Below are 24302 nucleotides of genomic sequence, written 5' to 3'. Positions count from 1 at the left end.
AATCTAACTATAAGTTTAATACACAAATCTAATTTTAAACTGCTCTTCTATAATAAGGTTTAATTTTTGTTTTAAAATTCTATACTGAATATTAAATTCATTATTGAAAATCTATATTTTTTACTTATGCACTAAAAAAACTACAACATAAATAAGCTCTCTAAGATAATATCTCCATTATTAACTTACTTATATCTATTAACTTCTCATTAATCACTGTGGCAACTGAATGTATACGCTAGCATTTATTACACAGAAAGAAACTGACACCTATTGGCAAATGTAATATTACTGTCAACATGTACTGTCCAGTAGAGTCTAATGTTTAAATGAGGTTTAAATTTCAAAACACACATTGCCATTTAAATAAACTGTCTCAACAAATAATGATTTAGGATTTTTTTTCCCAATTTAACACTCAGTTGAGGCAGCACAAGCTACCTTTATTTTTTAAAAAGAAAAGAAAAGGTGGCTGTATGCTCCTGACGAGATTTTAAAAAGTGAAAGCAGCTACCAAGAAAAACAGGCTCTAAGTGTAACATTAAAATAAAGCCATAACAGAGATGTCTGCCTTTGCAGAAGCCAAGATACATATCTTTGATTAATGATGAACAGCAGAAGACTACTGATAAGAGGTAAAGACAAATGCTCAGGAAAACGCAGCATCTGAATCTGGCTGCAATATTCATCCTCTGTTGATTCACTCCTCTGTAACCCACATACTTGGAAGAAATGGATAGATTCATACATGGTTCCTTAGATAGGCTTTTTTCTCTAGTTGTTTTAATTATAAGTAATACAAATATAATATAATATATTAATGCATAAGACCTGGATAAGAACAAAGAATAATTATACTAAAACAGGCCATGCAATATCCAAAGCTTCCCATATTATGTATATACTACACTTGTGAATGAAGATATTATTAACGAATACATGCTCCCCCAAAACTTTTAATTTATTTAACATAGAGATATAACAATAAGACATGTATTGTACTTATGTACATTTATTAATTATTAAAGTATCAATAAATTTCTGATCAGCACAAAATAAATGACTGATAATTGGGTTCACGTATTCATTCGTTCAAGAAATAGTTAACAAGAGCTACACTGCGCCAGCCAACGTCCTAGGTGCTGGAGATACTAATGGAAATCTGTAAATGGTGTACATTAGGCTTTGTGATAAAACAAAAAATAACTCAATGAAACAGGATCTCTGTTATTATCTTTGTGATCTCTGATGAAATGATTACAAGCTCAAGGAGATGAGTTGTATTCTTCACAGTCTACAAAATGATAAATATGTGTTATAATTAATTATCATATTGTTACATATAGTGTAAAACATAGTATATAATATATACAATTATGTATAGACTCTAATGTATTAATTATATCAAGAATATGAGCTCTTACAGAAAGGAATAATGTCAACTACCCAGTGCTTAATACATGGTAGATATTAGGTAAACATCTAATGAATAAGTGTGAAAATAGGTGTAATATTTCAGAAGATGCAGCAATATGATTGGGATTCCCTAGTCATAATAAAACTGAGATCTGTGCCAAGAGAACTATTTCTGTAGCATATACATATCAGACTCTCTGGTAAATTAGCTATAGTTTGGATGGTGAGTTGACAAAGCTAAAACATAAGACAAGAGTGGGAATTATTGTTTTACTAGACTGTAGTGGAAAAAAAAACAAATTCTAACTGCAGACTTCCTTCAGACTCAACTCCTGCTGTAATTTCTATCCATCTGGGCTGCCCTACTAATCTTGGACTTGCCAGGTCCCACAAGTGCATGAGTCAATTGCTTAAAAAAAAAAACCACATCAATCTCTTTCTTTCTCTTTGTGTGTGTATCCATTCTATGCTTATTTCTGCACTTCTGGGCAGTAGTAGAAGTTGTGAGAGGTGGTAGAAAGAAGGAGGGAGAGGAGGAGAGAGACTGAGACATTTCATTGAGTTTCAAATCCCTCATGTACGATAATCCAGTTACTTTCTCAAGTATGTTATGTTAATTAAGTAATTTAACAACTGCTTTGAAAGTATAACATAGCTACATGAACCTACATTAACTACAACTACTCAAGGAGGATAAATAAGGAGAAACTTACGCAATATAGTACAAAGCTTGCTCAACAATATGAAGAAAATGTGTTGCGGGTTGAAAATACGTACCATAAAATTATAGTACTAAATACGACATCCCCAGAAACACAGGACTATCCTAATAACTGAATACCCATGACATGCTGATGCTAGGATTACAATTAGTTTCCTGATTCTATCAAGTAAATAGTATAAACTCATATGCATATGACAGGAAACAAATCAAGTTGGTACATACTTGTCACAAAAAACTTTTTTGTGAAAGTACAGCTATCAAAGGCAGCAATTTTCTCCTGTAACACAACGACGAGGATCCTAAAATTAGAGGGAAAAAATAAAAGAAAATGTGAACATGAAATTCTATAAATTGAACCATAAATAAGTTAAATCATCTAGATTGAAACAAGTATCTACCAATGCAATTTAAAAAATTAAACATTTTTTATAACATTTAGACTAGAAATATCTGCCACTTAAAATGTAAAAATGTAACAAAATCCTCAATATAATCAAGATAGAAATGATACAGTGAGAAAAGTGACAGGAGAACAAATTACACCTCAAAAAGTCATTTTCCTCTAAATAAAATTTTATTTTCATTCATTATAAATCAAATAAATCTATCTTCATTAAGAATGTATGAGATCAATAAAGTGCTGGCTATTTACTAAAAGTGTTTTTCCAGTGCTGGCTCAAAGTCATGGAATTAAACATAAAACAGATTTACGTAACCTGTCATTTAAAATGATTGCTGAATTTCCCAAGACGAGCAAAAAATAAAGGGAAGAAAGAAAACTCAGATATCTATTATTCAGTGTAAATGAGTCTTTTCTGATTGACTCAATATATTAAAATTTAATCAGAATCTGTATAAACTATATTTCTCCCAGAACCCAAGATTTATACATAATTAGGAAAATAATTTAGTTATAATTTTTTCAAAATCAAAATTCCTAAAACACATCTGAAATGAAGCTATTTTATAAACTATATTTTAGAGTACTGCTCCTTGTAGGACATTAATATAAATACCAAATTTCAAAGTTATTTTAAAGAACCAAATAAAAGATTATAATTGTTGTTAAATATTTAACATACTCAGTATATTTTTCAAAATTTGGGGAAGGTAAATCTGAGTAACAGATGTTAATGATGCATAAGGAAAAAAATGTTGTATTTAACATGCATGCTTTATTAATCTTGTTCATTTACTGATGCAGAACAAAATCCTTAACACTGCTGACAACACATAATAAATGATTCCATCGTGGCACTTAACAGAAGAAACCAACCAATCATCAGACCCAGGTTAAAGGGCTGAGGGAATCCATAATAACAAGGTGACAAACCCAAATGAGAGCAAATGCAGAAAAGACAAATCAGAGATGAAAAAGATATAATCCAGCAGTCCCTCCCCAAAACACAGTAACAAAATGATTTCCACAAGGAAAGTTTAATTTATCATGAATATTGATAAGTTCAAAAGACTATGCCATACATCTGATTTGCAAAAACAAATGCAAAATTAACCAAAGACCTGGTGAATCAGGCTTGATATCTTATAAAGTCTACACAGCATCTTGAAATCTACACGATAGTTTTTCCTCTAGCATTCGCCACATTTGAACTCATATAATTTCTAATTGGAAAATCAATTCCAAAAAAAATTACATAATGTATCCAAATCAACAGATCTTTTGTTGGAACATATCTTCATATAGTTTTCCTTTTAAAAAAATTCACGTAAAATATGAACCTTTGCTACCTCAAACAAATATCCAGAGAACTTCATTTCCACTTTTCATTGATGATATTTCATATTCATAAATCACTCTTCTATCTGCTTTTATTCCTACTCACAAGTTTCATAATCATTAATTACTTGTGATGAGGACACCAAATGACTATGAAAAAATAAACTCTCTTAATTTTCAAGGTAATTTCTATCTATTAGAATGTTAAATATTTTCATTATTTCATGGCCAAAATTAAAAGACAGAAAGACAAAAATATTTGCTGTAAGAAAAGTAAATCCTAACTGTATTTTCAAGAGCATTATCCAGAAACACAGTACTTGGAACAAGTGCAGAGTTGAAGAAAAAAACAATTTTGTGCTTCACAGCCCTTTTAACAGTTTGAAAAAATAATACAAGAAAAACTTTCCAAAAAATTTAACTTGATTCTGTTTTTCTATTTTCTAGTATATTCATGTATTTGTAATATAAGTAAATTGTGACCCAAAAATCTATTTGTACTTATCTCCCTTTTCAAACGTCTTCAAGTTTCTCTTTGGAATCTACTTTATGACAGCACAAAGAACACTTGAAGGAGACCTATCATTACAGGTTTTCAAGTTAAATATATTACCTACTGGATCCATCCATTTGATAATGTTGACTTTGAATAATTTGATGTGTCACTGGATAATGACATTATCCCAGTAATAATATGAGTATTTCTCCTACTTCCTATAATTTTGAGTTTGATATTATTTGAAGTATAAATATGCATAATAATTAGATCTTCATTACGAATTGCACACTCTCCTCTTCTTTGTCCTGTTTAATGATTTTGTACTTGAGTTCAAATACTCTCATCATTAATATCATAGCTCATGTGTTTTTTTACTTTAGTTTGTATTTGTCAGCTGTCTTTATCCTTGGATTACATTCAACTTACCTGAGTCACTTTTTGAAATATCCCTTTAAAATCTAACCTTAGAGTCTTTTACTATAAAATGTGCTTTATATTGAGATGGCAAAAAATATTTCGTTTTCCATGTTCCATGTGTTTGCTTTTTGATGAGATAAAGGATTTATAGTTTGCATTCATGACCTTGCTGAAGACATTTACCATTGTAGGACTTCAGTCTCCTCAAATGTAAAAGGAACGTGTTGAGTAATAGAAGATTCTTAAGGTCCTTTTCTCCTCTAATGTTCTGTGGTTATATAAATTAATTCTTCATTATCACTAGGTCAAGTAGAAGTTCAACCCAGATCTGAACATTTTCCTAGAGATTTTAACAAAATAGGTTTTAAAGAAGGAAAATCTTCTAGTGCCTGTTTTAGCTCCACTGCGAAGTCTTAAGGATTAAGAACACTTAAAAGCCTTTTTTGGTGTTTTGATGAATGCTAACAGGAAAATTATATTTCACATCATAAATCAGTAACGACATAGAAGTACATACATTATATATACTAAGAAGTTATATGATACATATAAAAAGGTTCCTCAAAGCAATACTGAACCTTTGTTTGTTTGCTCAGATACTTTCTATTCTTTTCTATTTCATTTTTTAAAATGCTGGTTCTGACTCACTGAACATGGTTATGCTTTGAAATGCTGGTTATGACTGAATTCACAATTCACTAATGGCTCAAGACTAGAAGTCTGAAAACATTCATTAAGAAATCCTAAGGGCTACTCTATTTGTCAGAACTCAGAAGGTGTTTTGTGACGTTTAAAAAATAAATCGAAGATAGTCAATGATATTGGTAGAGCTCTACATGCCCAGGAGGTATGTTACCCTGTACCAGAGGCACATGAAAAAATGCTTACCGCTTGTTGCAATGGAGATCATAGATAGGTGTTTTAAACTGAATGGACTTGACCATCTCCCCAGTACGAAGTGAATATAGATCCACACAACAGTAAGGTGGACTTGTTCTAAAAAAAAAAAAAGACAAAAGCCATTATTTTTAACTAGGTGAGAGGGCCAGTAAACTCTACTCTACATTTTCTTATTAACATAATCTTAAAAGCTCTTATTAATATAAGCAAGTTGATTTGAACTATTAAAAAAGATCATAATATATTCCAATCAACTCATTTCAGGAATGCAAACTTAGGGAAAGAAAAAAATGAAACAGAGTCATCAAATTAGTACCATACAAAAGAAAAATCATAAATTATCTGAATAAATGCAGAAAGGAATTTGATAAAATTAAAAACCAACTCATGATAAGAAATATTTCATTAACCTCATAAAGGATACCAATCTGAAAACTAACAAACAAAAACTAGCAATCACACATAATGGTAAAATACTGAAAGTTTTCATCCTAAAATCAAGAAATAGACAAGAATACTCATTATTGCCACTTCTATTCAACAGAGTATGGAAGGTCCGGTGCATAAGGCAAGAAAACAAATTACTACACGGAAGAAATAAACCTGTCATTATTTGCTGAGAACTTGATTATATAAGTATAACCCCCTCCCCCGAAAGAAATCTGTAAGTAGAAATACATATACAGCCAACACCACAACAAAGATAAACCATTCAAAATAATATGTGGATTTACCAAGATCATTAGATAACAGTACCTGTATTTTTATAAGTTAAGGACAAACAATTATAAAGAAAATTTTAAAACAGATCATATGTTGAATATATGAATATCGAATATACTGGATTAAAGATAAGGAAATATTTCAATATATTTACACAAAAACAAAACAAAACCAGAATAAATGGAAGTATATATCACAGGACGACAGACTTTCTAAACTGATAAAAGTTCAACTCTAATCAAAAATCTACCAGAATGGGAGTGTAAACTGGTGCAGCCGCTATGGAAAATGGTATGGGGTTTCCTCAGAAAATTGAGAATAGATCTACCATATGGTCCAGCTATTCCATTGCTGGGTATTTATCAAGAGAACTTGAAAACACACAAGCATAAAGATACATGCACCCCTATGTTCATTGCAGCATTATTCACAATAGCCAAGGCCTGGAAGCAACCTAGGCGTCCATCAAGGGAGGAATGGATAAAAGAAGATGTGGTAGTATATACACACAATGGAATACCACTCAGCCATAAGAAATGATGAAATCCGGCCATTTGTGACAACATAGATAGACCTTGAGAATATTATGCTAAGTGAATAAGTCAGAGGAGGAAAGTCAAATACCATACGATCTCACTCATAAGTAGAAGATAAAAACAACGGCAAACAAACACATAGCAACAGAGACTGGATTGATGGTTACCAGAGGGGAAGTGGGGAGGAAGGAGGGTGAAAGGGGTGATTAGGCACATATGTGTGGTGATGGATTACAAATAGTCTTTGGGTGGTGAACATGATGTAACACAGAATTAGAATTATAATATGATGCACATCTGAAAGTTATATAACATTATAATCCAATGTTACTGCTATAAAAATAAATTTTTTTTTTTAAATCTACCAGGAATGAGACTTCCTTCTAAAATGGACATGGACACACATTCCACATGGTAAGGCTGATATTGTAAAGGTATACTAATTAAGACACTGTGTTCTTGACACTAGAACAGATGAAGAGAGCAATGTTTCCACTTTAAGAAAGTAGGAAACGAAGAGCAAGTTAAATCCGATGAAAGTAGAATGACAGAATTAATACAAGAAGAAATCAACAAAATAAAACTTGAGTAAACAAAAGAAAAAAAATGAAACTAAGACCTAGTTCTTTAAAAACAAAGTAAACCAAACTAAAAAGAAACATAATTTGAATATTCCAGTATCTATGAAAGAAATTAAACTTATAATTTAAAACTTCTCAAGAAGAAATACTCAAAAATTTGTAAATTCTATCAATCATTTAAAGAAAAAGATTTAGATATCCTACACAAATTCTTTCCTAAGGTAGAAGAGTAGTCACTTCCCAACTTATTTTATGAGGCCAGTAACACCTGAAAACTAAACATACTTCACAAGAAAAGAAACTACAGATACATATATATATATGTCTCATGAATTTACACCAAAAATTCCTCAACAAAATATTAACAAGTCAAATCCAGCAACACAAAACCAGATGAGGCATTTAGCTCAGGAATAAAGGTTGTGGAATGAAAGAGAACTTCTTGAACCTGATGAAGGCCATCTATAAAAAACCTACAGATGAAAGAATAAACATTTTCCCCAAAAGATCATGAACCAGGTAAAACTGTCTGCTCTTATCACTCCTACTTAACAATGACAAGCTAATTTTAAAATCTGTATGAAAATTTACAGAACGTGATTGGGGAACTTTACATACATGAGACTTATTGTTAAGCTACAACAATTAACATAGTATGAGATAGGACCTCACAACTGTTAGAATGGCTATCACCAAAAAGATGAGAAATAAATATTGGCGAAGATGTGGAAAAAAAGAGAACCCTTGTGCACTGCTGGTGGGAATGTAAATTGGTGCAACCACTATGGAAAACAGAAGGAGGGCTCCTTAAAAAATTAAAAACAGAACTACCATATGCATGACCAGCAATTCCACTTACGGGTATTTATCTGAAGGAAATAAAAGGACCAACTCAAAAAAGATTTATGCACTACCATGTTGACTGCAGCATTATTTACAATAGCCAAGACATGGAAGCAACCTAACTGTTCATCAACAGATGAATGGATAAAGAAAATGTGGGGGCCAGCCTCATGGCCAAGTAGTTAAGTTCACGCACTCCACTTTGGTAGCCCAGAGTTTCACTGGTTTGGATCTTGGGTCCAGACCCAGCACTGCTCGTCAAGCCATGCTGAGGTGGCATCCCACATAGTAGAACTAGAAAGATCTACAACTAAAATATACAACCATGTACTGGGGTCTTTGGGGAGGAGAAGAAGAAGAAGGAAAAAAAAGAAACTGTGACACATACACACACACACACACATATACAATGAAACATTATTCAGCCATAAAAAAGAAGGAAATCTTGCCACTTGGGACAATAAGGATAGACCTTGAGGGCAATATACTGAGTGAAATAAGCCAGACAGAGAAAGACAAATACTGTATGATGTCATTTATATGTGGAATTTTTTTAAAAACTGAATTCATAGATACAGAGAACAGATTGATAACTGTGAGAAGTAGGGGGTGGGAGGTAAGTGACATGGTGAGGGTGGTCAAAGGTACAAATGCCCAGCTATAAGATGAGTAAGTCTTGGGGATGTAATGTACAGCATGGTGACTATAGTTAACAATACTGTATTATATATTTAAAAGTTACTAAGAGAGATCTCAAAAGTTCTCATCACAAGAAAAAAAATTGTAACTATGAGTGGGTGTAGGGATGGATGTTAACCAGACTTATCGTGGTGATTACTCTGCAATACATACAAATATCAAATCATTATGTTGTACACCTGAAACTAATATAATGTCATGCATCAACTACATCTCAATTTTTTAAAAAGATAGTATGATTGTCTGAGCATAGATACATAGATCAAGGGAACAGAACACAGACTCCGTAAACAAACTCACACATATAGCCAACTGATTTTCAGCAAAGGTGTCACAGAATTAAACGATGAAAGGACAGTCTTTTGACCAAATATTGCTAAAAGAACTAGATATTTGCGTGGAAAAAATTAAGTTTTCCTGTAATTTATATTATATATAAAAGTTAACTCAAAATAATTCATAGATCTAAAAACATAAGAACCAAAACTATACAGCTTCTAGAAGAAAATATAGCAGAAAAATCTATTTCTTAAACAGGGAAAGGCATGAATGAATAGATATAACTGACAACACAGAATTCACCAAAATTTAAAACTTTTACTTTTTAATACAGAGGTAAAAAAATGAAAAAGCAAGCCCCATGTTACGAGAAAACAGTTTCAAAAGATATCTGACAAAGGGTTCGTACCCAGAATATAAAAAGAAATCCTATCACTCAATAATAATGATACACACAACGTATTTTTTAAATAGCCATAATATTTTAAAAGACACTTCATCAGGAAAGATGTAGAGATAACAACTAAGTACTTGAATAGATATTAAACGTCACTAATCACCATAATAAAACCACTAAGGCATACCACTACATTCACCAGAATGGCAAAAATTTAAAAGACTGGTAATACAAGAACGCAAAGTAACTGAAACTCACATACATAGCTGTTGGGAATGCAAAATGATACAGTTACTTTGAAAAATAGTTTATCAGCTTTTATAAATTAAACATACTCTTCACCTAGGTAATTTGTTATTCATAATAATAAAAACAGTTAAATATTGATCAAGAGGAGAATAGACAAATATATTGTGATATATTGATGCAACGGAATATTATTCAGCAATTTAAAAGGACAAATTATCCACACAACAAAATAGATGAATCTCAAAACCATTATGAAGTAGAAAAAAAGCCCAAACATAAAGGTCTACATACTGTATGAGTCTCTTTCAATGCAAAAGCTAGAAAGGCAAAACTATAATAACAGGAAGCAGATTAGTGGTTGCCAGGGGCCAGAGAAGAAGGGAATCTATAACATGCGCATGAGAAATTTCGCGGGCGATGGAAATGTGGCGGTGTCTTAATTATGGTGGGTACTTACACAACTGTATACAACTGGCAAAACTGGAAGTGGGGGAGAATCTAGTAAAAGCCAAACTTCAATCTCAAAACTGACACAAGGCAAAAATTCTTTTCTTAATGTTCCCAACTAATTAATCCAGTCCTCTGCTGAGATAACAATGAGTTAATAACGAATGAAATCTAACATTTTGCCAGACCAACTGGGAAGGAAAAAACAGCTTGTCACCTTCAATTAGCAGCTCATTATAGCCACAGTACACTAGAAACTTGAATTCTGATCATTTCACTGGCATTCATACAATGTCACAACTGAGATTCTTCCTGAAGAAAGCCTTCAATAGAAGTAGACAAAACAAATGCTATGAAGGCTCAGTGGAGAGTTGACTACACAAGACTTGGTAGAACTGAAAATTCTATTTATATATGGAAAAAAATCTCTTACTCAATGCCTAACAGAAAAAGATAATTCTTTAAAATAAGCGCTTTTCAGAAAGTCACACATTCATAAAGGAGTCACGCTATCTGCCAATAACACAGTTGTGTACACGCCTGACATATCCTTTTGTTCTCTATTTTCTCTCTTTTTAAAAGCCGTAACCATTTCCCTGAGACACAGCAAGACAATCTTAATTTTCCTCATGGGTAGGCTGATGAGAAAGCTTTCCATGACATCAGCAGCATGCAGGCCCCCTAACAGAAAGGATGCGAGCTATACTGAAACATACAGACATGAAACCAGCGTTTACTTTGCTCTGTATACACCAAACAGTGCTACAAGAAAGGTGGATATAGAATGAGTCCTCATTAGATTTCTACAGCTCAAATGGGTTAACATTTTTACAGGTTTGCGTCTGATATCTAAACATAAAGCTTCACTTTAAGATAAACCTAATACTTTAAGGGAAAAAAGTTTCACATAGAAATGTTGAGAGCACAATTTAGAATGAAACTGAATCCACAGCAAGCAAACACCAGAGGTTGGAAGGAAAGCAGGAATGAAGCAATTTGTATTATTAGACGGTTGGTCAAAGAACTCTAAATTGTGCCCAGGCATCTTTGTTTTTCTAATATATAGATATTAACATGCATAGAATAAAGCTTTTTTGTACTTTTCATGATTAATATAAAATAGAAATGAATGCAAATTCTCCTTAACTGACCTTTTCTTTACCTAAGTAACTTTAATAGTGAGTAACCCAGGACATATGTTCAAAAATTTTGTATCGGAACTGTTACGTATTGTACATGTGACCTACACCCATAAAGGAACTCATTAAGCTTTTATTAGGGAGGGAAAAGTCCTCCCACAGCCAAAGGTATGGAATTTATACAGTTCATTCACTTCAGTGGAGAGGGCTGACTACGACTATTTAAAGAGCAAAATTTTTAAAAAGCTTCCATCACTGAAAATGAAACAGCTAAATTAAGCAATTATGAACTAAAAAACAAAACAGTTAAATTGAATTTCTTAAGGGGAAAAATATTGAAAATATAAACATAGAAGATAAACACCAAGAAGAAAACATTAAACATTTTCATCTAAATATCTTGCCCATTTTCAGCATTTCTTAGTTTCTCTGTAATCCTTTTCATCACATTTTAAATTTTTTTTAAATATACTTTATTTTTTTAGAGTGGTTTTAGGTTCACAGCAAAACTGAGCAGAAGGTAGAGAGATTTTCCATATACCCCCTGCTCCCATTCATGCATACTCTACACCATTATCAACGTCCCCCACCAGAGGGGAACGTTTGCTACAATCGATGAACCTACAATGACACATCATAATCACCCAAAGTCCATAGTTTATATTAGGGCTCACTCTTGGTGTTGTACATTCTATGGGTCTGGACAAATTTATATTGATAGGTATCTAACATTATAGTATCATACAGCATCGTCTCACTACCCTAACAATCCTGTGCGATGTGCCTATTCATCCCCCCTTCACCGCTAACCCTTGGCAAACACTGGTCTTTTTACTATCTCCATAGTTTTGCCTTTTCCAGGATGTTGTATAGTTGGAATCATACAGTATGTAGCCTTTTCAGACTGGCTTCCTTCACTTGGTAATATGCATTTAAGTTTCACCCATTTCTTTTCATGGCTTAATGGCTCATTTAACTTTAGTGCTCAATAATATTCCATTATCCAGATGTACCACAGTTTATTTGTCTATTCACCCACTGAAGGATATCTTAGTTCCTTCCACATTCTAGCAATTATGAATAAGGCTGCTATAAATACTCATGCAGTTTTTTGAGCAGACGTTAAGTTTTCAACTCCTTTGGGTAAATACAAAGCAGGGCAATTGCTGAATTGTATGCGAAGAATATGTTTACTTTTGTATGAAACTGCCAAACTGTCTTCCAAAGTAGTTTTACCATTTTGCATTCCCACCAGAAATGAAAGAGAGTTCCTATCGGTCCACATCCTCACCAGTATTTGATGTTGTCAGTGTTCTGGATTTTGGCCATTCTAATAGGTAAACAGTGGTATCTCGTTTTTTGTGGTTGTTTTGTTTTTTAAAGATTTTATTTTTCCTTTTCCTCCCCAGTACATAGCTGCATATTTTTAGTTGCGGGTCCTTCTAGTTGTGGCATGTGGGACGCCACCTCAGCATGGCCTGATGAGCAGAGCCATGTCTGCGCCCAGGATCTGAACTGGCGAAACCCTGGGTAGTTGAAGCGGAGCACGTGAACCTAACCACCTGGCCACCAGGCCAGCCCCACTCATTGTTCTTTTAACTTGAATTTCCCTGATGACATATGATATGAAGAATTTTTTCAAATGCTTATTTGATATGTGTATAGCATGTCTGGCGTGAGGTCTTTTGCCCAATTTTTAATCAGGTTGTTGATTTTCTTATTGTTGAGTTTTAAAAAAAGCTCTTTGTATATTTTGTATAACAGTCCTTTATCAGATATGTGTTTTGCAAGTGTTTTCTCTCAATCGGTGGCTTGTATTCTCATTCTCGACAGTATTTTTGAAAAGCAGAAATATTTAATTTTAATGAAATCCAACATTTATTCAGAAAATTGAATCTGTGAAGTATAGGACAAATCTCAGAAACATTTCCAGAATTAAGAGTAAATGAATAAAAGAGATGAAATGGAAGAAAGCAGACAAAAAAGAATTGAACACAGAGATTCAATTTATGAAAATACACATTACTGAAGAAATTCTGCCTCAAGACTGCAGTATCAATCCCTGCCTGACAGTTTCCAGCCTACCAGCCTACCCTATTTCCTACCTGCCAGCCCCACAATCACATAAGTCAATTCATTGAAATGAAAATCACATGTGTGTGTTTGTGTGTACACTGAATAATATACTGGGGAATCAAGAATACAACATGCATACCCACAGCCAGGCATTTGCTCAACAAAGAACTGTGACTTTGCATCTCTGGCTGAGTCTTTTTTTTTTTTTTAAGATTGGCACCTGAGCTTACATCTGTTGCCAATCTTTCTTCCCCTCCCCCTCCTGTCCTTCTCCTTCTTCTTCTCCCCAAAGCCCCCCAGTACATAGTTGTATACTCTAGTTGTGAGTGCCTCTGGTTGTGCTTTGTGGGACCCCACCTCAGCATGGTCTGATGAGCGGTGCCATGTCCGCACCCACGATGCAAACCAGTGAAACCCTGGGCTGCAAAAGTGGAGCGCACAAACTTAACCACTTGGCCACAGGTCTGGCCCCTCTGGCTGAATCTTTACTCTGCACAAGCCAGAGATGAAGGCTAAGGCAGAGTTGTAGATGTTATTACCAAACACTCAAGGACTGTCCCAGCTCAGAGCCAATTTGCAAAAGTTATAACTTTTCTTTTTGGTTCCTGGTGTTTAAGAAAATCTCTGTCAGGTCACTGGCTGATTGCTGAGATAATAAAGATTTCAATAATCACACAAAACACCAAATACAGTCTTTACAAAAAGTTTGGAAAAGTCACTCAACAATGTATGGCTGCAGGCCTCAACAAGCAAAAAGAGCACACCTTGGGGACGGGGGACAATCTGATGTTCAGAGCTGCCACATTATAATATTTAAAATGTTCACTGTTCAACAAAAAAATTGCAAGGATACAAAGAAACAGGAAAGTATAGCTCATTTATAAAACAAAAATAAATCTACAGAAACTGACACTGAGGAAACCCAGACATTGGACTTACCATACAAAGAATTTAGATAAATTGTCTTAAATATGCTCAAAGAGCTAAAAGACACTAGAGAAAAAAACTACAGGAAAAAGAGGAATTAACAAATTGAGGGTATCAATAAAGACCTAGAAACTATTAAAAAAGAATCACATCGAAATAATAGAACTAAAAAGTACAATAACTAAAATGAAAAATGCACTAAAGGTTTCAAAAACATATCTGAATATCAGAATAGGCAGAAGAAAGAATGCACAAACTTGAAAATAAGAAAACTAAAATTATACATCAGAGAAACAAAATGAAAAAAGAATGAAGAAAATGAACACAGTTTAAGATCAACACTATAAATCAACTAAACTGACTTACAGAAGACTACCCAACAATAGCAGAACACACGTTCTCCTGAAGTGCCCATGGAACATTCTACAGGATACACCATTTGTTAGCCACAAAACAAGTCTCAGTAAATTTAAAAACAATGAAAACAATCTCTCAAACCAAACTGGAATGAAATTATAAATCAAAAAACAGAAGGAAAATTGGAAATTCACAAATAAGTTGAATTAAACAGTAACCTCTTAAACAATCACCACATCACAAATATGTGGCATTAAATAAATTCTTAATTAACACCACATTAACAGAATAAGAGGGAAAAAAGACCATCTCAACTGATACAGAAAAAGCATTTGCCAAAATTCAACATCTTTTCATAATAAAAACACACAGGAAACTAAAAATAGAAGGGAATTGCCAAATACGATAAAGAGCATTTATGAAACAGCTATTACAGTCAATGACAAAAGATGGAATGTTTTCCCCCTAAGATCAGTAACAAGAAAAGGATGCCCACTGTCAATACTATTTAACAGTGTATTGAAAGATCTAGCCAAAGCAACTAGGCAAGAAAAAAAATAAAAAGCTTCTAAATTGGAAAAGTAGTAAAACTGTCTCTATTCACAGACAATATAATCCTATATATAGAAATCCCAGAGAATCTAAAAAATAGTACTAGAACTGATAAATTCAGGAAAGTCACACAGTATAATATTAACATTCATAAACCAGCAATTATTAATCAAAAAGAGAAAATAAGAAACTGGTTTCATTTAAATAGCAATGCAATCTCTATCAAAATTCCAAGGGCCTTTTTTGCAGAAGTGAAAAGTCAACCTACAAGTAAATGGAATTGCAAGAGACCCCAAATAGGGAAACAAGATTGAAAAAGAAAAAACTTGGAGGACTTACATTTCCTGATTTCAAAACTACAACAAAGCTACATTAATCAAAACACTGTGATACTGACACAACATTAGACATATAACCACTGGAACAGATGTCAGAGTCCAGAAATAAACCCATACATCTACAATCAATTAACCTTTGAAAAAGGTGCCAAGTCTATTCAATGGGAAAAGGACAATGTCTTCAACAAATGGTGCTGGGAAAACTGGAAGTCCACATGCAAAAGAATGAAGTTGGACTCCTATCTTACATAATAAATAAAAATTAACTCAAAACGGGGGGCAAACCGGTGGCACAGCGGTTAAGTTCGCATGTTCCGCTTCTCGGTGGCCTGGGGTTCACTGGTTTGGATCCCAGGTGCGGACATGGCACCGCTTGGCAAAAGCCATGCTGTGGCAGGCGTCCCAAGTATCAGGTAGAGGAAGATGGGCGTAGATGTTAGCTCAGGGCCAGTCTTCCTCAGCAAAAAGAGGAGGATTGGCAGCAGATGTTAGCTCAGGGCTAATCTTCTTCTTCAAAAAAAATTAACTCAAAATGGATTAAAGACCTAAATATAAAAGGTAAAACCATAAAACTCTTAGAAGAAAATATAGCGGTAAATCTTCATGATCTTAGATCTGGCAATATTCTTAGATATGACAGCAAAAGTACAAGCAACAAAAGAAAAAATAGATAAACTGGATTACATCAACATTAAATACATCAAAGGGCATTATTAAAAAAGTGAAAAGACAATCTAAAAATATGGGAAAATATTTGCAAATAATGTATCAGATAAGGGCCTCATATCCAGAATATATTGAGAACTCTTAATATTCAACAAGACAACAAACAACCCAGCTGCAAAATAGGCAAAGGATGTGAATAGATATTTCTCCAAAGAATATATACAAATAGCCAACAAACATATGAAAAGATCCTCAACATTAGTAGTCATTAGGGAAATGCATATCAAAACCACAATGAGATACCACTTCACACCTACTAGGTGGTCATAATAAAACAGAGAAGAGAGAGCATTGGCAAGAACATAGAGAAAGTAGAACCGTGGTCCACTGGTGGTGGGAATGTAAAAGGGAGCAGCCGCTGTGGAAAACAGTTTGGTGGCTTCTCAAAAACCTAAACATAGAATTACCATATGACCCAGCAATTCCACTCCTAGGTGTATACTCACGATAAATGAAAACATATGTCCACACGAAAACATGTACATGAACATTCATATTAGTATTATTCATAACAACCACAAAGTGGAAACAACCCATATGTCCCTCAACTGATGAATGCATAAACAAATTGCTGTATACACACAAATGTAATTTTATTTGGCCTTAAAAAGGAATGAAGTTCCAACTATATGACATTCTGGAAAAGGCAAACCTATGGAGACAGAAAAAAGATCAGTGCTTGCCAGGGGGTAGAGGGAAAGTGAGGGATGAAGAAGCAGAGCACAGAGGAGTTTCAGGACAATGAAGATACCTGCACGATACATTAATGATGAATTCACATCATTATCCAGTCTGAGGAACATGGGGATACTATTAAACGACAGTCAGTGAGGCATCTGTGTATACACACTCAACTAGACTGACAGAAAAAGCTGATAAAGAAGTGAATAGGAAGTATGCAACCAAGAGAACAGAACACAGAATGAAACTTTGGGAAACAAAGACATTTTTTAAATATTACAATATTTTTTATGCTTCATTAAAATTATTTTCAAGTCCTTCTGCCATTTACCACTTCAAAATAACATAAGGTTGCCTTTTCACTTACTATATTTGAAGATTGAATTTCAGCATTGTAACTGAAATTATGATTTACTCTTTACTATTTTAATCTATCAAATTAATTTCTTTCCTTAAAGTAGTATATGGACAATTATGTTAAACTAATCTACTTTTAACAACAAAATTTTACCAATATAAACTATTCTGAAACAAATCTGAGTGGGCTTCTATTTCTCATGTTCTTCTGTAACACACTAACTGTTGGTATCCTAACTTACCTGTATTAAGACAATAGAGACAGTTTGCAAAATATAAACCTGAAAAACTACTGAGCATTAAAGTACTTTTAATCAAAAAGTTATTTTAGTTTTCCTAAGTTATATCAGCAATTTGTTCTTAATGAATTGTGGTTACGCAGTTAAAAGATTTGATCAAATGTACATAACCACATCATACGGTGAAGTGATTGTCAGAAATCTCAATCCGCTACTCCAGAATCATTTCATGTACAAATAATACTATACATGTTGTAAACATGGGAAAATACTCTGAGAGTCTGTTTCAGATCCAACAATTATTATGTAATGAAAAACTTAACAATACAGTGAAGCCTAGCCAAATGAACTACTAAAAGGAGCATGAATTGGAATAGGAATTAAATAAGATTTTTAAGCATGTCCAGTTAAGTATTCCTGTTGAAGTACATCTTTCCATGGAAGAATCAACAATCACTTTCCCATGTCAAAAAATAGATTATCAGCATCTAAGAAATGAGAAATGAACTAGGTATCTTCGGCTTTTTGTGAAGACTTAGTATGACTGTTGAGTACTTTAGTGTTCTGTGTGGCTTTTTTTAATAATGCAGGAAGGAATGATGATGGTGACCTAATACTTTATCTTTGAAATTTAAACTCCACCTAAAAGAGGTGCATTAGGTAGATGCAACACTATCTTTTATTTTCGATGGAAAACAAGAATGACAAATAATACAGTATTAAATTAACTCCGAAACACCAGTTTATAACTCTCTATCAAAAATACTTAAGTTTTGAGTCTCAGAGTCTACTTTTAATTTTTATAACAGTATGTTTTTTTCTTTATATTCATGTATTTTATTAGAATCATAGCCATTTCTTACCCTGCACTATGTTTTCAAAATAGTTTTTTTGTAATGCAATACAATGAGCATCATGTTAAAGCAATGTGAAATATGACTTTTATGATTTGAAAATTCTAAACATTAATACTATTTTCCTTTACAAAGACTTTTATTATTTTTATTCATGATATTTAACAGATTGAACCAAAATTAGGAAAAGCGGAACAAAGTATTTGAGAAAGTGACATTTTCGAAGAATGTGCATATATAAGTGAAATACAAAATAGCAAAGACATTTTAAATCTACCACAAATTGCAAGAAGCATGGAAACATTTATTTTTAAATAGGAAAAAGCTGCACAACCTTCAACATGTGTTACTGAATCTAATCCTTTAAATATAAGAGGAAAATTTTTGATAGTATTACATTATTTGTATTCTTATTCAGCTCCTAAAGAACAAAAGCCAGTTGCTTGCATTTTTTATTAAGTAATTAAAAAGAAAGAGCAAAGAAAATGGAAACGCAACCATAAGAAAAGTTAAATTTGCGATGTGCCTAGAAAATAATAACATTTTTCTTCTACAAGGTTCTGAATAAACACTGGGTAATTAAACCTTCCAACACGCCCACAAATTGAGAAAGTATTAATGATGCTTTCACATGGGGAGGTAACCAGGCAGGACACTAAGTAAAATCTCCACATAAAAATAGGAGGTCATGTTAGGATTGGGGCTGGAATCAGATGTTCTTCAATAGGGATGCTCATCTCACATACTAGATGAGAGGCAGGCAACAATACAATACATTGTATTTTTAAAAATAAGTTTCTATTAGTTGCAATTAAATACAAAGATGAGTTAGAAATACTCTGCCTTCAAGAAGATTTCAAAATAATTAGCTGGTTTCTTTTAAAAAAAATAGAAAATAAAGTTAAAGAAAATATGTTTACTATACCACAATGAAAAGAAATGCAATGGAAATTCAAATTATGGAAGAGATGTTACAGGAAAGAAGAAAAGTCTGCAGTTTACTTCATATATCCAAATATGAATAATGTAAACATATATATAACTTATATATGTACGATACTATTTTCCACTATGCCTACACAGTCTCTGTCCACTAAAAACCATTCATAAGTACAGCACTTAAATTTTATTTAGGAAAAATTTTCAAAGTATACAGTGTATAGTAGAGATACATGTAAAGTAGAGATACATACATGTAAACTATGTCCCAAATCCAACCCCCACTACTAGTTTCATTGGAACACAGCCACACCCATTTCTTTCTTTTTATTTTCTACCACTGAGTTGAGTAGCTGCCAGAGACCATATGGTCCGATGAGCTTTACAACATTTCCTATCTGGCAAAAGAAAAACTTTACTGACCCCTGATTTAGTTATTGATTTCTAGTGTATTTGGGCTGCATTAGTGTGTCTTTCTCATGGGTCATTTTTTTTTTAAAGATTTTATTTTTTTCCTTTTTCTCCCCAAAGCTGCCCAGGACATAGCTGTACATTCTTAGTTGTGGGTCTTTCTAGTTGTGGTATGTGGGATGCCGCCTCAGCATGGCTTGATGAGCAGTGCCATAACCGTGCCCAGGATTTGAACTGGCGAAATCCTGGGCCTCCAAAGCAGAACCCGTGAACTTAACCACTCCGCCACAGGGCCGGCCCCCTCATGCATCTTGCTTCAGTTGTTGTAGGGGAATATGAGGTGGGCCCAAGTTTCTGAAATATAGGAACTCTACAATGATGTATCTTGGGATTAACCATTCTGATATTTGACATTTCCTCCACTGCATTATTTTGCTTCTTTTATTTGGGAACTATGCGAGTTTTCTAATTCTTCCCATTTTATTTAAGCTATCTCTCATTTTATTCAGTTTCCTATCTCTTCTCCCCTCTGTGACTTCCAATTTCTTCATCAATTCTGTTGTCAATTTCTGGGGGCTTTTCCCCCTTCTATTTCTTTCTATAGGTCATATCTCTCACTATCTCACCCTATCCTCCTGACTTCTTGTATTTATGTTTTGTGCTCTTCTTTCCTAGAGAAAATTAGTTTACTAAATTATATAATTGTGAAATATCTGTTTACAATTTTCAACTGCTCCATAGCAACATTATTTTTTTTTTTTTTTTGAGGAAGTTTAGCCCTGAGCTAACTACTGCCAGTCCTCCTCTTTTTTGCTGAGGAAGACTGGCCCTGAGCTAACATCAGTGCCCATCTTCCTCTACTTTAAATGTGGGACGCCTACCACAGAATGGCGTGCCAAGAAGTGCCATGTCCACACCCGGGATCTGAACTGGCAAACCCTGGGCTGCCAGGAAGTAGAATATGCAAACTTAACCACTGCGCCACCAGGCCAGCCCTGCAACATTATTCTGATTATTCTTCACTTACCAATTACTTGTCACTGAGCTAGGTTTTCCATTTGTTCGATTCACGTAAGTTTTTCAAAGATAAAGTTGTTCATAATATTGCCTACTATCCTTTCATGACCATAAGATCTGTAGTGATGCTCCTTCATTCATTATTGATATTGGTAATTTGTGTCTTCTGTTTTTCCTGATCAGTCTCACTAAAGGGTTATCAATTTTATTGATGTTTTCAAAGAACCAGCTTTTGTCTTAATTGATTTTCTCTCTTGTTTGTCTATTTTCTTTCACTGATTTCCATTCGTTATTTTCTTTCTTTTTCTTATTTTAAGTAAACGTGCTCCTCTATTTTAGATTCTTAAGGTGAAAGTTTTTAGATCTTTCTTCTTTTCAAATGTGAACATTTAGTGCTATAAATATCACTCTGTCTCTGCTTTGGCTGTATCCTAAATTTTTGATATGTGGGGGTTTTTTAATCATTCTGTTAAAAATCTGTTCTTTTTTCTCATGATTTCTGCTTGACCCTTTTCCAAAGATTGCACAGATTATTCAGAGAGTTGGCTGTTATTGATTTCTAATTTAATTGCATTGTGGTTATAAAACATACTCTATTACTGAGACTTGCTTTATCACTCAACACATGATCAGTCTTGGTGAATGTCCTATGTGCACTTAAAAGTATGTGGATATAGTATTCTATAAATATTAGTTGAGTCAAATTGATACAGTAGGGGCTGGCCCGGTGGCACAGTGGTTAAATTCACACGTTCCGCTTTGGCGGCCTGGGGTTCGCTGGTTCAGATCCTGGGTGCAGACACGGCACAGCTTGGCAAGCTATGCTGCAGTAGGTGTCCCACATATAAAGCAGAGGAAGATAGGCACAGATGTTAGCTCAGGGCCAGTCTTCCTCAGCAAAAAGAGGAGGATTGGCAGCAGATGTTAGCTCAGGGCTAATCTTCCTCAAAAAAAAAAAAATTTGATATAGTAGTTCACGTCTTCTATATTCTGACGGATTTTCTATCTCCTCGTTCTATCAGTTACTAAAAGAGGAGTGTTAATTAACTTTAATTGTTGACTTCTCTAATTTCCTTTCAGCTGTAATATTGTTTCACGTATTTTGAAAATTCATATACTTTGAAACACATATGTGGTCATTTTTTTTTAAAAAAAGATTGAAGATATTCAAGAAAGAACATATTCTTGCCCATCATCACTCCTGAAGAAATAAATGTTAGGTGATCAGAACCATTACACATGAGTAGGTATTCTCTTCTAATATAGGTATAGGTAAGTTTGGAGGTAGAGAAGAAAGAATCTAAGGCAATTCCAAAATAGATTGGATTAAAGTTCTAGTCAAGTAGGAGGCACGGTAATCTGCTGAATATAAAAGGGCTTAAATAAAGTTATGAATATTTGGAACAGCTAGTTTCCAATCCTTTGTTAGATCTATTTATTAAATACATATCTACTAATATGAGCTTTACCATCCAAATCTAAGTTTAACTTTTCTGATGTCTGCTAAGAAAAGTAAAATTTCTACTAAATAAAAGGAAAACAAAGTTCAAGAACAATCATTTGAGAATACAGCAAAATCTTCCAAGTCTCCAAGAAATTATCAAGTCTCATTTCCCAATAACATTAAGTACAAGTTTGTCAGCCTGTCAAATATATCTCCCAAATTAAGAATCCAGGTATCTGCTCTCCCCAATTAAGTAAATCAACAAACATCAATAAGAATTATGACATTTTAAAACCTCCCAACTGGTTTTAATTAGACTAAAGAGGTATAAGTGAAACAAGTTCTAATTACTTTTCTACATTACCTAACTTGAAGCAGTACATAACTATGCTGAGGTTATCATAACTAAAACCCTAACACATAGGAAACATTTTATTTTAAAGCTACTACAAGGGCATAACTCCATCCAAAAATAATGCATGACAATTCATAATAATATACATATAAGACATTTGTAAATGACATTAATGATCCACATTATTAAAAAATTTCTGGGGCCAGCCACATGGCCACGTGGTTCAGTTCGTGCACTCTGATTCAGCAGCCCAGGGTTTCACAGGTTCAGATCCTAGGCGCAGACATGACACCGCTCATCAGGCCATGTTGAGGCGGCATCCCACATGCCACAACAAGAAGGACTCACAACTAAATAAAATATACAACTATACACTAGGGGGATTTGGGGAGGAAAAGCAGGAAAAAAAAAAAAGATTGGCATCATTGTTAGCTCAAGTGCCAATCTTAAGAAAAAAAAAATTAAAAATGTAAAAAAAAAAAATTCTGGGGCCGGCCCCATGGCTGAGTGGTTGGGTTCATGAGCTCCATTTCAGCAGCCCAGGGTTTGCCAGTTTGGATCCTGGGCACGGACATGGCACCGCTCATCAAGCCATGCTGAGGCAGCATCCCTCATAGCACAACCAGAGGCACTCACAACTAGAGTATACAGCTATGTACTGAGGGGCTTTGGGGAGAAGCACGAAAAACAAAATTCCAACATTTCCAAAGACAATGACAATAGAATTTAAAACAAACAAACTGAGTTTATTCTAACAAACAAGGAAAGTAATTGTCTGCCAATCCTCACAATTTTTCATGTATTTTTTTAAATCATTTGGAGATGTTAAAACATTATTAATGTAGGAATACAAACAAAGGAACTAAACAAATCTAGTTAATATCATCTATATATTTCACAGATTTATAAGCCCTTTCACTCAAAAGAACTATGTAAGTTTCTGGAGGGCAGAGACTACGTCTGGCTTATCGTTATAAGCTGAATGTAGCACTATTTGTTAAAAGAATCAAGTTAAGAACTAAGAAAAGAATTAATTCATCAATCTTAACTACTTGTTATCAATTAACTACTCTTTAAGATACTATAATGGTAAATACATGTCATTGATCATTTGTCCAAACGCATAGAATGTACAACACCATGAGTGAAACCTAATATAAACTATGGACTTTGGGAGATGATAATGTGTCAATGTAGGTTCAAGTGTAACAAACGTAGCCCTCTGGTGGTGGATATTGATAGTGGCGAAGGCTATGCATGTATGGGGGAAGAGAGTAAATGGAAAACCTCTGTGGCTTTCGCTCAACTTTGCTGTGAATCTAAAACTACTCTAAAAAATAAAGTCAATTTTAAAAAAAGAATTAAAGACTACTGGGCAAAATTCCATTTCTAAAAAAGATATGAAAATGCTTGACATTCTATCTTTTTCTGAATGTTACTTT

At 33.8% G+C, this 24302-nt stretch overlaps 1 protein-coding gene across 20 annotated transcripts in view; it reads right to left on the bottom strand.

Annotated features, from left to right (window-relative positions):
• BCAS3 (BCAS3 microtubule associated cell migration factor) overlaps positions 1-24302 on the bottom strand; it is a 569848-nt gene that overhangs the window by 424326 nt on the left and 121220 nt on the right. For all 20 annotated transcript variants that reach the window (XR_011493725.1, XR_011493724.1, XM_014856948.3 and 17 more), the window contains exons 8-9: positions 5683-5790; positions 2363-2439 (exon numbers count right to left, since the gene is read on the bottom strand). Coding sequence is in view for 18 of the 20 variants with exons in the window: in XM_014856948.3 (XP_014712434.1) it covers positions 2363-2439; positions 5683-5790 (185 nt within the window). In the remaining 2 variants the exon portion in view is untranslated. The remainder of the gene's footprint in view (positions 1-2362; positions 2440-5682; positions 5791-24302) is intronic.

This window comes from Equus asinus, chromosome 13 (assembly GCF_041296235.1).
Source record: "Equus asinus isolate D_3611 breed Donkey chromosome 13, EquAss-T2T_v2, whole genome shotgun sequence".
Classification (NCBI taxonomy): Eukaryota; Metazoa; Chordata; class Mammalia; order Perissodactyla; family Equidae; genus Equus; species Equus asinus.
Note: the sequence above shows the minus strand (reverse complement) of the source record. Positions and strands in the feature narration are given on the sequence as shown.